The sequence below is a fragment of the Alexandromys fortis genome, unplaced genomic scaffold, assembly GCF_014885135.2.
Source record: "Alexandromys fortis isolate MF-2015 unplaced genomic scaffold, M_Fortis_MF-2015_v1.1 scaffold_6, whole genome shotgun sequence".
In the NCBI taxonomy this organism is placed as follows: Eukaryota; Metazoa; Chordata; class Mammalia; order Rodentia; family Cricetidae; genus Alexandromys; species Alexandromys fortis.
The window spans coordinates 20,245,647-20,258,870 of record NW_026067902.1 but is presented as its reverse complement, the minus strand read 5'-3'; the positions used below and the strand labels follow the sequence as shown (position 1 = coordinate 20,258,870).

The window sequence follows — 13,224 nt, the reverse complement described above, 5'->3', positions numbered from 1 at the left end:
GCATTTTTCCTCCCCATCTCTTTCTTCTATCCAGCCTCATTGTCCTTGCCTCCACAGTTACAAGTCTGCACACAGCCACAGCTACATCTCGTTTACACGTCCCCTCAGCACACAGCACTTCAGACAGTTCTAAGTGCAGCCCCTCTCTGCAGCGGATCCCACACACGCTCTCTCTCACTCACACACGCACACTTCTTCATCACTCTCACTCTCACACACGCACACTTCTTCATCACTCTCACTCTCACACACGCACGCTTCTTCATCACTCACACTCACACACGCACACTTCTTCATCACTCACACTCATGCACACTTCTTCATCACTCACACTCACACACGCACACTTCTTCATCACTCACACTCACACACGCACACTCCCGTAGCAGTCCTTCATTCACCACTCTCCCTCTCTCATGCTGCGTCTTCATCTCTCACACTTCTCTTTCCCACAGCAGCCTTCTCTCAACACCTCCACTCTCTGTCTCTGTCTCCACTCGTTGCTCTCTGCTCTCCCACACACAGACTCTGGACAAGTTACATTTTTAGAGCCCGACCCCTTCTCAAAACCCAAGATAAATCACATAGTGTCTTTCAGACTAGGAATGTCACAGTGACCGGCCAGTGAGCAACCATGCTCTTGCACGTGGCTCCTGGTGAGGGTTCCCAGACAGTAAACAGTTGGCTGGACCTTGAGGTCACAGAGTACACACAGACTAAAGTTCCTTCAAACTCTGACCTTGAATTAGTAAAGCAACAACACCTGGGGAAAAATGACCTCACGTATTTGTCTCTAGGAGCAACCAGCCTGTTTTGAATCTGCTCTGAAGTCTAAAGCAGCTGTCTATGTAAGAGAGGCTGTCTTTGTGACTGAGAATCCTGTGTCCGTCTGAGTAATGTAAGATAGCCTAGTATTTCTGTTCATCGGGATTCTACAGAGAGCAGGAATCATCTTTCTGACCATCCACAGTTATCTGTGTGCCCAGTAGATGGACATTTTCACAAGATAAACACACAATTGGAATACGCTGAAAGCTGTTCTTAGGAAAAAAATGAAGGTTTTAGGGAAGAAACGAAGTGACTCATGAGCAAAATTACGAACAGGAGCAACTGCTTTCCACACCAGTGATCCCACGGCCTTTCCAGGTGGGGTTCCCCACCAGGGAACCATGTGTCTGATGGGTTGCCCACCTGCTGTATACTCCATGGCAGCTCTCGGCATCTGTGCAATAATAGTCGTAGCTGTCCTGGAGCTCATTCTGTAGACCAGGCTGGCCTCAGTAAGATAAAGGTGCTTGCCACCGAGGCTGACAACCTGAAGTTCAATCCCTGCAGCTGACATGGAAGAACACTGCCAACTCCCATAGTTGTTTGTCACTTTCTCACCCATGCAATGACACGCACACAAACACATAAACACACACAAAATGAAGTGCTTTTTTAAAGGAGGGAGGAAAAAAACAATTTTTCTGTTTTCTTTTTATCTATTTAAAATTGTCTTCATGTTAGCAATGTGGAGTGTTTTGCTCTCACTGGAGTTAGGTGTGTAACACTAAAATCTAGTTGGAAGCTGTGTGTATATAGAGAGACCCCGACAGTGTGGACGGCACTGTAGATGGTGTAGTTTTGGCAGTTTATTGGAAACCCACAAACTGCTACAGGGATTAAGGATGGAAGAAATGTGGAGAATTTATTGCCTTTGTTTGTTTTAGTCAGGGTCTCATTCTGAAGCTCTGGCTGGTCTGGAATTCAGTACGTAGACCAGGCTAGCCTAAATTTGTGTTAGTTCTCCTGCCTCTGCCTCCTACATTCTATAGTTTTTGTTGTTATTGTGTTTTGGGTTGGTTGGCTGGTTTTAGGTAGCACACAAAGTAATGGGTTCTTTACACGTAGATGTGTCTGTGTGTAAATAATTGTACTTTACTCACGCTTCTCCCCTCCTGCTTTCGTGCGTGCACAGTTAAATAGAAAACACAGGCATTGTCTTTCTGGGTTTCCTTCTCTACTTTCTTACAAATAGTATGATAGGAGGCAGAGGTAGGTGGAGCTTCATGAGTTCAAGGCTGACCTGGTCTATAGGAGAGTTCTAGGCCAGGCAGGGCTACGTAGAGAGACCATGTCTTCAGTCTCTCAGCTGAATTCTCTCACCACATATTCTAATTGCCTTTACTTGTGAAATATTATATCTTACAGGCATCTTTCCAACCTGTCCCATGGGATTTCTATATCAACCTCAAGTTAAGGGAGCGTCTGAATGAGGACTGTGACCCGCTCTGCAGCTGTTGCCAGTACCAAGATGGCCATATCGTTTGGTACCAGTATATCAATTGTTCTACCCTTCAGGTTGGTGATAATGCTCAGAACACACAACTTAGAATGAAAAGAAGAAATTCGCACTACATCTGCGAAAGATGTTTAATGCAGGGCTGGTGAGGTGGCTCAGCAGGGGCACTTGGTGCCAGGTCTGATGACCTGAGTTTGATTCCCCCAGGCCCGAACTGTAACAGGAGAGAATTGAGTCCTGTACATAGTCTCTGGTTTCCACTCACATCATGGCATGTGCACACACACAATTGTAATTAAAGTTTTAAGATATTTAATACAAAATTTCTTTCAGTCATCTAGAAACAGGCCAGTTTTTAATTTTTATTTATTTAACATTTATTGTGTGTGTGCGCGCACCATGGTATACATGTAGAGGTTCGAGGATAATTCTCCTTAGGTTCCAGGGATCAGACTTAAGTGTTTAGACCTGGCTGGCCTCGAACCCAGGAGTCTCTGCCTCAGGCTTCCAGATGCACCAAACACGTTCAATTCAAACTGAGACGTTTTAGTGACTCCTTCTTTTCTCAGGTGATTCTTCGTTGGCTGGTTGGGGTTCTTTTGTTTGTTTTTTGGCTTTTCAAGACAGGGTTTCTCTGTGTAACAGCCTTGTCTGTCCTAGCACTCACTTTGTAGACCAGACTGGTCTCAAACTCAGAGATCCAATTGCCTCTCCCTCCCAAGTGCTGGGATTAAAGGTGTGCACCACCATGCTTGGCTTTTTTTTTTTTTAAACATTTTTATTTATTATGTATATAATATTCTGTCTGTGTGTATGTCTGCAGGCCAGAAGAGGGCACCAGACCTCATTACAGATGGTTGTGAGCCACCATGTGGTTGCTGGGAATTGAACCCAGGACCTTTGGAAGAGCAGGCAATGCTCTTAACCGCTGAGCCATCTCTCCAGTTTTTTTTTTTTTTTTTTTAAAAAAAAAAGGCAGAGGGGTTCTGGTTGGTGTTAGTGCTAGGGATTGACCAGACCCATACATCTAGGTAATCGCTTTGCCAGTGAGCTACCTCCCTGGCCTTCTTCTCCAGTGGTTTTGATCAAGTACCTATTTGGTATTTTTAACATTTTATCCTGGGACGTGAAGGGAATGAATGAGTCACCTAACTAGAATAATTATCAACTCATTTAAAGCAAAATAAAAATTTTGTCTTGACTATTCTGTCTCCCCTGCATCCTTTTTAAAATACAGATACAATATATCATTTTATTCTTTGCTATGTTCTTCAGATTTTGCTACCAAAATATAAAAGAAATTAATGTTTCATTTTATATGTGTGTGTGTGTGTTCACATGTAGGTGAGCGTGCACATGCATGTAGCAATCAGGGAACAGCTTGCAGAAGTCGGTTCTTCTGTCCACTCTGTAGATTCCAGGGACCACAAGAGTCTTCTGGCTGGGCAGCAGGCGCACCTTTCCTTTTTTCTTATGTTCTTTGCCCACCATCTCATTAAATCTTCAGGAGACCTCATTTTAAAGCTGTGGGGACAGAAGGAAGTGCACAAGCAGTGGTCGTCAGGGTGGCGCTGCACGTACACCAGGGAGAAACAGTTTTCTGTCTTTCTGTTGTCAGGATCTTCTTCAGCACAGTGACCTTGTGACGCAGGAAATAGTAGTCCTGATTATTTATAACCTCTTGACAATAGTGGAGAAGCTTCACCAAGCTGAGATTGTCCATGGAGACCTGAGCCCACAGAGTCTGATCCTCAGAAACAGGTGGGGCCTTTTTATGTTCCTACATGGGCCACTTTTTTTGAAAACATGGATAATTTTCATATTTATGCCTTAAAGAAATGTGTAAAAGTGTTTTTCGCGCTTGTTTGTCTGTGTGCCTCTTGCATGCCTGGTGCCCACTGAGGCCGGACTTACACATGTAAGATGTTTGTAAGCTGCCATGTGGGCACTGGGAATGGATCCCGTGGCTGTGAATGTGTTGGTGGTAGAGTGCTTGCCTTGTGAGCTTAAGCCTGGACTTCAGCTTAACACCAGGATAAGAAACAAAAGGACTTTATCTTTTTATTTAACAAATTTGACAGGAAATATTTTATAGTCATAAGATACTAAAAACAAGAAAGCCTTTTTTATTTTTATTATGTATATGTACATATTTATATGTTTTGTTTGTTTTGTTTTTTGAGACAGGGTTTCTCTGCATAGTCCTGACTGGCCTGGCACTCACTTTGTAAACCAGGCTGGCCTTGAACTCACAGAGATCCACCTGCCTCACCTACCAAGTGCTGGGATTAAAGTGTGTGTCACCATGCTCCACTATACATTTTATTTTATTTCTTTATATGTGAGTGTTTGTCTGCATGTGTGGCTGCGCACCACATGCATGCTCGATGTCAGGAGAGGGCATAGGATCCCCTGGAAGTAAAGCTATAAATGGTTGTATACCACCATGCAGAGTCTAGAAACTGAGCCCTGGTTCTCTGCAAGAGCAACAAGTGCACTTAACTAAGCCATCTTCAGCCCCAGAGAAAAAGACTTTTGAAGTCACTGAGTTCATTGTTCACATAATTTGTGAGGAAGACAAGATTGAGGGGTGAGAATATTGCTTGGTGGTAATGAGATTGGTAACCTCGGTTTGATCCCTAGGGAGTGAGGAAGAAAAGAGGTTTTGCCCTTGGCAATGTGCTGAGGAGATGGTGTGTGTGAAAGAGAGAGAGAGAGAGAGAGAGAGAGAGAGAGAGAGAGAGAGAGAGAGAGAGAGAGAGAGAGAGAGAGAGAGAGAGAGAGAGAGAGAGAGATTGATTGATTCTTCATTAATCCGGGAAACACACTCCCTCAAGCTTAGAAAAAATGTTTTGTTTTGTTTGTTTTTGGTGGTTTTTTTTTTTTTTTTTTTTTTTTTTTTGGAGACAGAGTTTCTCTGTGTATCTTTGGCTGTCCTGGAACTCACTCTGTAGACCAGGCTGGCCTCGAACTCACAGAGATCCAACTGCCTTCCGAGTGCTGGGATTAAAGGTGTGCGCTGCAACCACCACCAGGTTAAAAAATCTGTGATGATAGTTTTAGAAAACAAAATTAAGTCGGATCTCTGCCAAGGAACAGTTGGCGCTGCCGTAAACTCTAAAGTCCTGCTGCAGAGGTGTGTGCTCCAGGTCAGGTAAAGCCTGGGTGGAAGACCTGCATTTGTCCCAGAGACGAACTGGAGGACTAATAGAAAAAGGAAACAAAATAAACATGCAGAAAGAGTTGATTTTTTTTTCTCTCAGTCAAATTGTTTCTGGATATTCATAACAAAAACCTATTATATGAAATATACTTACTTGATAGTAACTTTGTGTTTTGAAGGGCTTTTTTTAGGAAGTAAGAGATGGGGTTACCAAAAAAAGTGCTGTTGGGGTAATTGAAACAGGAAACTTTACAACATAGATAGCAGCTCAATAAAAAAAATAACCTTATAAATTGCTTTTCTTTTTTTAATGGAGTTTTTTATTGAGCTCTACATTTTTCTCTGCTCCCCTCCCTGCTTTTCCCCTCCCCTTCAACTGTCTCCCATGGTTTCCATGCTCCCGATTTGCTCAGGAGATCTTGTCTTTTTCCCATAAATTGCCCTTTATTAACCTTTAGAGGAGGAACCTTTGCTCTTGGAAAGCCCACCTATTACAGTAACAAGGGCAATGTTACAATGTTATTGTAAAGTAACAAGTAACAGAACCTGCTTCTACTTCCAGTACTTATTTGTAGTCTAAAAACTGGAGAATGTCCTGTGGTGGCCACGCACTGTGCCTTACGTTAGGTGTAGGTACATTCTTTTTTTTTTTTTAAACATTTATTTTATTTTTTTTAATATTTATTTATTTATTATGTATACAGGCCAGAAGAGGGCACCGTACATCATTACAGATGGTTGTGAGCCACCATGTGGTTGCTGGGAATTGAACTCTAGACCTTTGGAAGAGCAGGCAATGCTCTTAACCACTGAGCCATCTCTCCAGCCCTGTAGGTACATTCTTTGTGGCCAAATCAATCTTAACCCTTTGAACTGGCCTTGTCATGACTACTACTATGTGTGCATTTTCCTAACTAGCCACTGGAGGGTGCTGTTGGCAAGGCTAAGACATACCTGCGGTCCTGAGAGAAGAAAACAAACTTGCTTTCACAGCCTGTTTCTATTTTTCTCCTCTTGACTCAATCAGAATCCACGATCCCTATGATTGCAATAAGAACGATCACGCTGTGAAGATCGTGAACTTTTCCTACAGCGTTGACCTGAGGGTACAGCTAGATGCTTTTTCCTTCAGTGGCTTTCGGACTGTCCAGACCCTGGAAGGACAAAAGATCCTGGAGAACTGTTCTTCTCCCTACCAGGTAAGTGGAAGACAAGCCTGAGCAAATACGTAGAACATTTCTTAGGTTCTTCCTTACCTCGCTGTGCTGTGAAGGCTACTGCCACTGACTTGCCTAGAAAAGATGACCGCATTTCCAAATATTGTGTCACCATGCAACTTAGACGTAGCTGTCTTTCCGTTAGCACTCAAGGGTGTAAACATACATACACATGCAAATACATAACTGAGTAACTTTAAGTGCTCCGGCCATTCTGTTCCTCACCATCTGTGCCATCTCTTATGAATTATTCTCTTTGTTTTCACCCTGCAGTAAAGATAGTATTCTCTGCCCTTTCTACCTCAGACCTGTGAGGACTAAATGCAGGGATGTCTATGAGAAGAGCACTAGGGCAGATGTGAAGTGTCAGAACGATTGTTCTACATGCAGACATCTTCTGAGTTAGCTCTGGTCATAAGTTATTTACTGACTGAACAGGTAGCGTGTACCTGAAGCTGGAGTCTTGTGCTGATTTGGCAGGTTGTCTTTGGCTGTTAAAAATAATCCCTTAGCCAGGTGGTCGTGACACACACCTTTAATCCCATCACTTGCCAGGCAAAGGCAGGAGGATCTCTGTGAGTTTGAGATCAGCCTGGTCTGCAGAGTGAGTTCCAGGACAGGTAAGGCTACACAGAGAAACCCTGATTGCAAAAAACAAACATTAATGATGATGATGATCCTTTAGGTTATCTCTGGCCATTTCTTTGAGGGGCTTCCTCCATCCTGAAAAGATAAGAACATCTACTAAAATATGTCATAAGATACACAGTTAAGCTTTGTCATGCTTTTCAACTCTATAAGTTCATAATAGAAACAGGCGACTTTAGCCCATGGTACGTTTTGTGATTTCAGGTGGATCTGTTGGGTATAGCAGACCTAGCACACTTACTGTTGTTCAAGAGACACCTGCAGGTCTTCCAGGATGGACTTCTCTGGAAACTTAGCCAAAATACTTCTGAGTAAGTACTGTACCGTGCAGGGGTTTCCACCCATCCCAACAGTTCCCCCCTTTCTCAGCCGTTTCTGCTGTGGAGGTAACCTTAGTTTCCTAAACCAAGTGCTGTAATTCTAATGATCTCTCTGCGCTTGCTAGAGAATCTGCTGAGCACCTAATACAGGGGGAAAGAATTGCCGACTGAAACTAAGGCATAGACTCTCCTGACTTTCAGGCATGCTGAACCTTGGTATAGCATATAGGAGTTTAGACTTGGTTTAGAACTATTAGAAACATTTTAGAGAAATAATTTTCTAACCAATTGGTGTTAGTCTTTTTAACAACTATGTTTATCAAAAGTTAATTGTTTTAAGAAGAGAGTTAGGTTTCCAAATTATATACTAACTTTAGACTACATTTATTTAAGGAGTAGATAGGACGAAACCATAGAGCAGCCTCCTCTGGTGCACCCCGGGCTCCTTAGGCCTGTTGTGAATCTGGGAGATAGCATGCCCGCCAGAGGCTTCCCCACAGAACTCACCGAGTAATGACTTATTGCCTGCTCTTAAGTTTGTCTTCATTTTAAATCAGTATTGAAGATTTAGTGCCCCTTCCCCCCACTTCCTCTCTAAAACATTAAGTTGTATTTTCTTCTTCGTTTGGCTTAGAACTTGGTCAATCACATTTGTCTCTTGTATGTATTTTTAAAGTAGGTTTGAGCCTGAGATGGTGGCTCGTACCTTTAACCCCAGCACTTGGGAGGAAGAGGTTCAAAACCAACCAGGGCTAGACAGTGAGACCTTGTCTCAGACAATAGCAATAATAAATAAGTTAATAAAATAGCTTGAAGCCTACTTAAGATGTTTGGGTCAATAGGCATCTCCAATTAGCTGTGGACCAGCAAAGTGTAGCTAACACAGGCAGACAGATGGGGTGAGCTGGCCTCTCCTAGCGTCCCTGCCTTCTGTAGCAGCGGGTGTTTTCCAGAAACAGACAACATGAATAAGTAAGCAAGGTACTTTAATCAAGTTGAGCATTCAGAGAAATGTGAGGATGACAGACCCCTGAGGTGGGAGTCAGGAAAGTTAGAGGGGAAGCAATTTCTTTGTACTGTTCACAGAGGAGAGAGGCCAGGAGACGTTACTGCATCTTAGTGTACAGAGGAGAGCTGCAGGCTTGGGGGAGAGAATGAGTTGCTTTCCCTTGGTGCATTGCACACCACCATGGTAGACTGACTTTTGTGGTTCTTCCCTAAACTTCCCACAGATCTCCAGCCTTAGATCGCTGGGTATTACCCTGCGTCACTTTGGCACATTAATGGACTGCTGGATTAAACCGAAAGAATTCTAATCTTCATATACCTGATCTTGATAGAAATGATTTTTATATTTTCTTAGGCTAAAGGACGGTGAATTATGGAATAAATTCTTTGTGCGGATTCTGAATGCCAGTAATGAGTCCACAGTGTCTGTCCTGAGGGAGCTCGCAGCAGAAATGAATGGACTTTTTGACACCACATTCCACAGTCACCTGGACAAAGCCTTGTGGAAAGTGGGGAAGGTAATTAGTCCTGGAGCTTTGCTCCTCCAGCAAGACAGACAGACAAGCCCCTCACAGGTCCTTGCCTCCTAAGCTGTGCTGTGTTGTGGGAAGCTGGCCTTTAATGATAGCAGCTGCTGTCATTTAATTGCGCACACTTGGACACACTACCAGTTTTTTCTCCAGTTTACTCTGAGTGGCATGGTTTTAACAGAACACTGCCCCGACAGCCTCACCTATTTTACTCAAAATGGGTTCTGTACAAAAGGATACTTTTTAGCCTGTTTCTACTTTCCCTTCTGCTTTTCTCTTTTGTAATTTTACAACGTGTACTCTTGCACTCACCATGTATGTTACAATAAAAAAGTTTTTGTTAAATTTGTACTTCTGGTATTTCATCTACATTTGTAAACTAAGCTGATAAATGGTTTAATTTTGGAAAGGGATTATTTTACCATGGAAACTTATTTGTCCTGGATTTAGAACAGCTGCCATCGGGCTATAACGAGCAGCTGGTCGGCCCTTGTTCAGGTGTCTCTGGCCTCGAGCAGATGCCCGAATAGAAACAGGTTATACTATGTGCCCAAGAACAACTTTTCTGAGGTTTCAAAATTGTGTTTTGCACATGGCTCACATCTGAGTGTTTGCAGTTTTATTTTGTGGTTGCCAAAAGCACCTACCAATCTTTTGGAACGGAATACTCACCTTCTGTCGTTTGGTGCAGAGGGGAGCAAGGATTGCTGAGGGCATAGAAGATGGCTTTCCTTGACTTGAGGAAGCAGGGGTCAGAACCTAGAGGACTCGGAAATGTGGACTAATTTGAGAGAGTAAGTCTGGTGAGACATTGGACACCAGAGAAGAGCACCAGCTGCTCTTGGCCTTGAGGGGTTTGCTTTTTTCAATAAGGGTAATTAAAGTCATCTAGTTGTTTATTTCATATTAAAGCAATCGATGGAAGCAATCGATGTTATTTGACGTTCCTCCATGTTAGACCTGACTTTTCCATAGTTACTTACTGCTCTGTGAATGCTAGGAAGCAGAAACTCCTAAGTAAATATCTCAATTTAAAATATTAAGCAAGCCTTGTGGTGGTGGTGCACACCTTTAATCCCAGCCTTTGGAAGGCAGAGAGAGATGGATCTCTGTGCGTTTGAGACCAGCCTGGTCTACAGAGCTAGTTCCAGAACAGCTAGGGTTGTTACACAGAGAAACTCTGTCTTGGAAAAAAAAAAAAAAACTTAAGCAAACTGTACAGTTAAAGCCATAAAATATGATTTGGTTCCAATAATAACTAAAATTTTTCTCTCAACCAAAATACAACTCTTCAAACATCTTTAATTTTGATGGAGGAAGGTCATTGGTTAATTAAATAAAGAAACTGCTTGGCTCGCCCTGATAGGTTAAAACATAGGTGGGAGGAATAAACAGAACAGAATGCTGGGAGGAAGAGGAAGTGAGCTCAGAGATGCAATAGCTCCAACCCAGGATGGACGTAGGCTAGAATCTTCCCGGTAAGCGCACCTTGGGGTGCTCTACATACCTCATTAGAAATGGGCTAGTTCAGGTGCGAGAGTTAGCCGAGAAGAGGCTAGATATAATGGGCCAAGCAGTGTTTAAATGAATACAGTTTGTGTGTTTTTATTTCGGGGCATAAGCTAGCAGGCGGCCAGGGTGCTGGGGACGCAGCCCCGCCGCTCCTATTACAACATAATTTGCTTCTTATACTGAAAATATAAAGTGGTGACCCCGTGTTTTTCTGTAACCAAGCCCCTCTGCTTTCCTTAGTTCCCAGTTTCCTACATTGGCCCAGGAAAGTTAGAGCCTTTATCATAAGCTTCCATCTAGCGAATTCTTGAGCAGCCAAGTTGCTGTATGGACAAACCTTTGTTTCTAAAATGACAAGTAGTTGTTTTCCAGCTCTGTGGGTGCCTTCCTTCCTTCAATCAGATCTCTTCTGAACTAGACCTTCTTATGCATCCCACGGCTTCACTGTTACTTCCTGCCCTTTTCGCCTTCTGTATTTTCCATAGTGCCTTTCACGGTCTTGTATACCAGGAAGTATTCCTCATGTGAGCTTGTATGTACAAATCCGTTCTTTCTTATCCTCTACTACAATTTAAACTCTAAGAAATTTATGTTAGTTCTCAACTGTAATACCTAGAGCAGCACCTAAATAAATAAAACCTTTACCAAAGTATGAAAAACAGAACAGAAACAGGGAATGAACAACCTATTCAGACACTTAAGTGAGAACTTCAGCGTCCACTAATGAAAGACATTGAAACTGTATCATCGTTTATAAGAATGAAAATTGTGTTCTTGAGGGGCTGGAGAAACGACTCAGGTTAAGAGCACTTGTTGCTCTCCAGAGGACCTTGGTTGGTGGCTCCCAACCATCTGTTACTCCAGTTCCAGGGGATCCAGTACGCTCTTCTGACCTCTGAGGGCACCAGGCACACGTGTGCATACACACATGCAGGCAAAATACTCCCAAGTCTAATATATTTTAAATACGTAGATTATTATATTAAAAATACACTAGTGAGATTAATAAAGCAATCACTCATTAGCAGGTTCATTCTTAGGAGCCAATTTGGCAATCTTCTCTAAATTTAAACATTTTCTGAGGAATTTTCCTTAAGAACTCACATTACCCGAACATCACTATGAGTGCTAACAACTGCCCTCACTGCCCGCAAGACTCATTGTCCCCGGTGGGACCCATGTGATACCAGGCATTCGCAGTTAGCACCAGTTTCCCATGAGCCCTCCTCAGAGGTAACAAGTGAGACAAGCAGTCACTTCCAGCTGTGTTAAAAAACTAGGGTGCCCGGTGTAGTGGCTCAACCTTTAATCCCAATCCTGGTGGCAGAGACGGGTGGGTCTCGGGGAGTTCAAAGCCAGCCTGGTCTACAGAGCCAGTTCTGGGACAGCTAGGACCCTGTCTCAAAAGTTAAATAAATAAAAACCTGGGAAATTTAGCAAGCTTTATCATTTTTATTATTTATTAAAGATTTGTTTAGTATGGGTATTTTGCCTGGGTATCTGTTCAGCAGCACACTGACTCAGTGCCCATGGGGCTGGACGCCCCGGAACAGGCACTGTAGTCATTAGCTGTCATGTGCGTGCTGGGAATCAAACCCACGTCCTCATTTTTACTTATTTTTTTAAGATTTGTTTATTGTATGTGTTTGAGTGTTTTGCCTGCATGTCTGTGCAACACATGCATTCCTGGTGGAATGTCATGGGAGTCAGAAGAAGACGGTGTTGGGTCCCCTGGAAACGGAGCTAATGTGTGGATGTGTGCTGTGCTGCAACCAAACTCAGGTTCTCTGCGAGAGCAGCCAGTGCTCTGAACCTCTGAGCCAGCCTCGGCTCTTCACCTTAACATCATCAGAGAACGTGGCTGAATGCTGAAAACTCTGAGTCTGAACGTGCTGTGATCTGTTTGATGTACACTGAAGCCACCATTTTTGTCTGTGAACATCTCTAGGTGGGTAAATTCACAGCCTGAGTTTGATCCCTGGAACCCACCTGATGGAAGAAGAGAACCAACCCCTGAAAGTTGTTCTCTGACCTCCACACGTGCTAATGGCCTGTGCGTGAGTGTGCATGTGCTGAGACTGCCCAGCAGGTAAAAGCCCTGGTCCCTGAGCCTGGTGACCTGAGGAGCATCCTGGGGCCCCCATGGCGGAGGGACGAACCCCTTTCACGTCGTCTACATGCCCTGAATAAAACCTCGAGTTGTCCCAAGCTGATCCTGTATGGCTATGAAAGGATCGTTGATGGCATCAGCCGAGCATCTGCACATGCCCTGTTTCCCCGCCGAAACATCTGCTTCTGCTATTGCTCTTGAGAGGCCCCGTGGCTGACCTGATGCTCTGCAGTAGTTATTCAAGCTTATATCAGCCTCTCCCTGACACTGAGGTTGCCCAAACTGCTAGCTTTCAAACCCCTTGTAAGCAAGGGATTCGTGTCTACTACACTGTATCCAGCAATATATATATAATTCTCAAAAATGAAAACACCAGGGGGGTGGATGACTACAGATTCAGAGATCAGTTATATTGGCTCTGAGGTTAAAGTC

General features: G+C 43.5%; 1 protein-coding gene across 4 annotated transcripts in view; it reads left to right on the top strand.

The window, feature by feature from the left end:
* The window catches only part of Bub1b (BUB1 mitotic checkpoint serine/threonine kinase B), an 89,477-nt gene extending 76,503 nt beyond the window's left edge, over positions 1 to 12,974 (top strand). For 3 of the 4 annotated variants that reach the window (XM_050134106.1, XM_050134105.1, XM_050134108.1), the window contains 5 exons: positions 2,194 to 2,343; positions 3,903 to 4,045; positions 6,475 to 6,646; positions 7,517 to 7,623; positions 8,996 to 9,515. In XM_050134106.1, coding sequence (XP_049990063.1) covers positions 2,194 to 2,343; positions 3,903 to 4,045; positions 6,475 to 6,646; positions 7,517 to 7,623; positions 8,996 to 9,230 — 807 coding nt within the window. In that variant the 3' untranslated portion in view covers positions 9,231 to 9,515. Of the gene's footprint in view, positions 1 to 2,193; positions 2,344 to 3,902; positions 4,046 to 6,474; positions 6,647 to 7,516; positions 7,624 to 8,995; positions 9,516 to 12,630 lie in introns of those variants that run through there. The other variant, XM_050134107.1, reaches the window with a different exon arrangement.
* Positions 12,975 to 13,224: the final 250 nt, after the last annotated feature.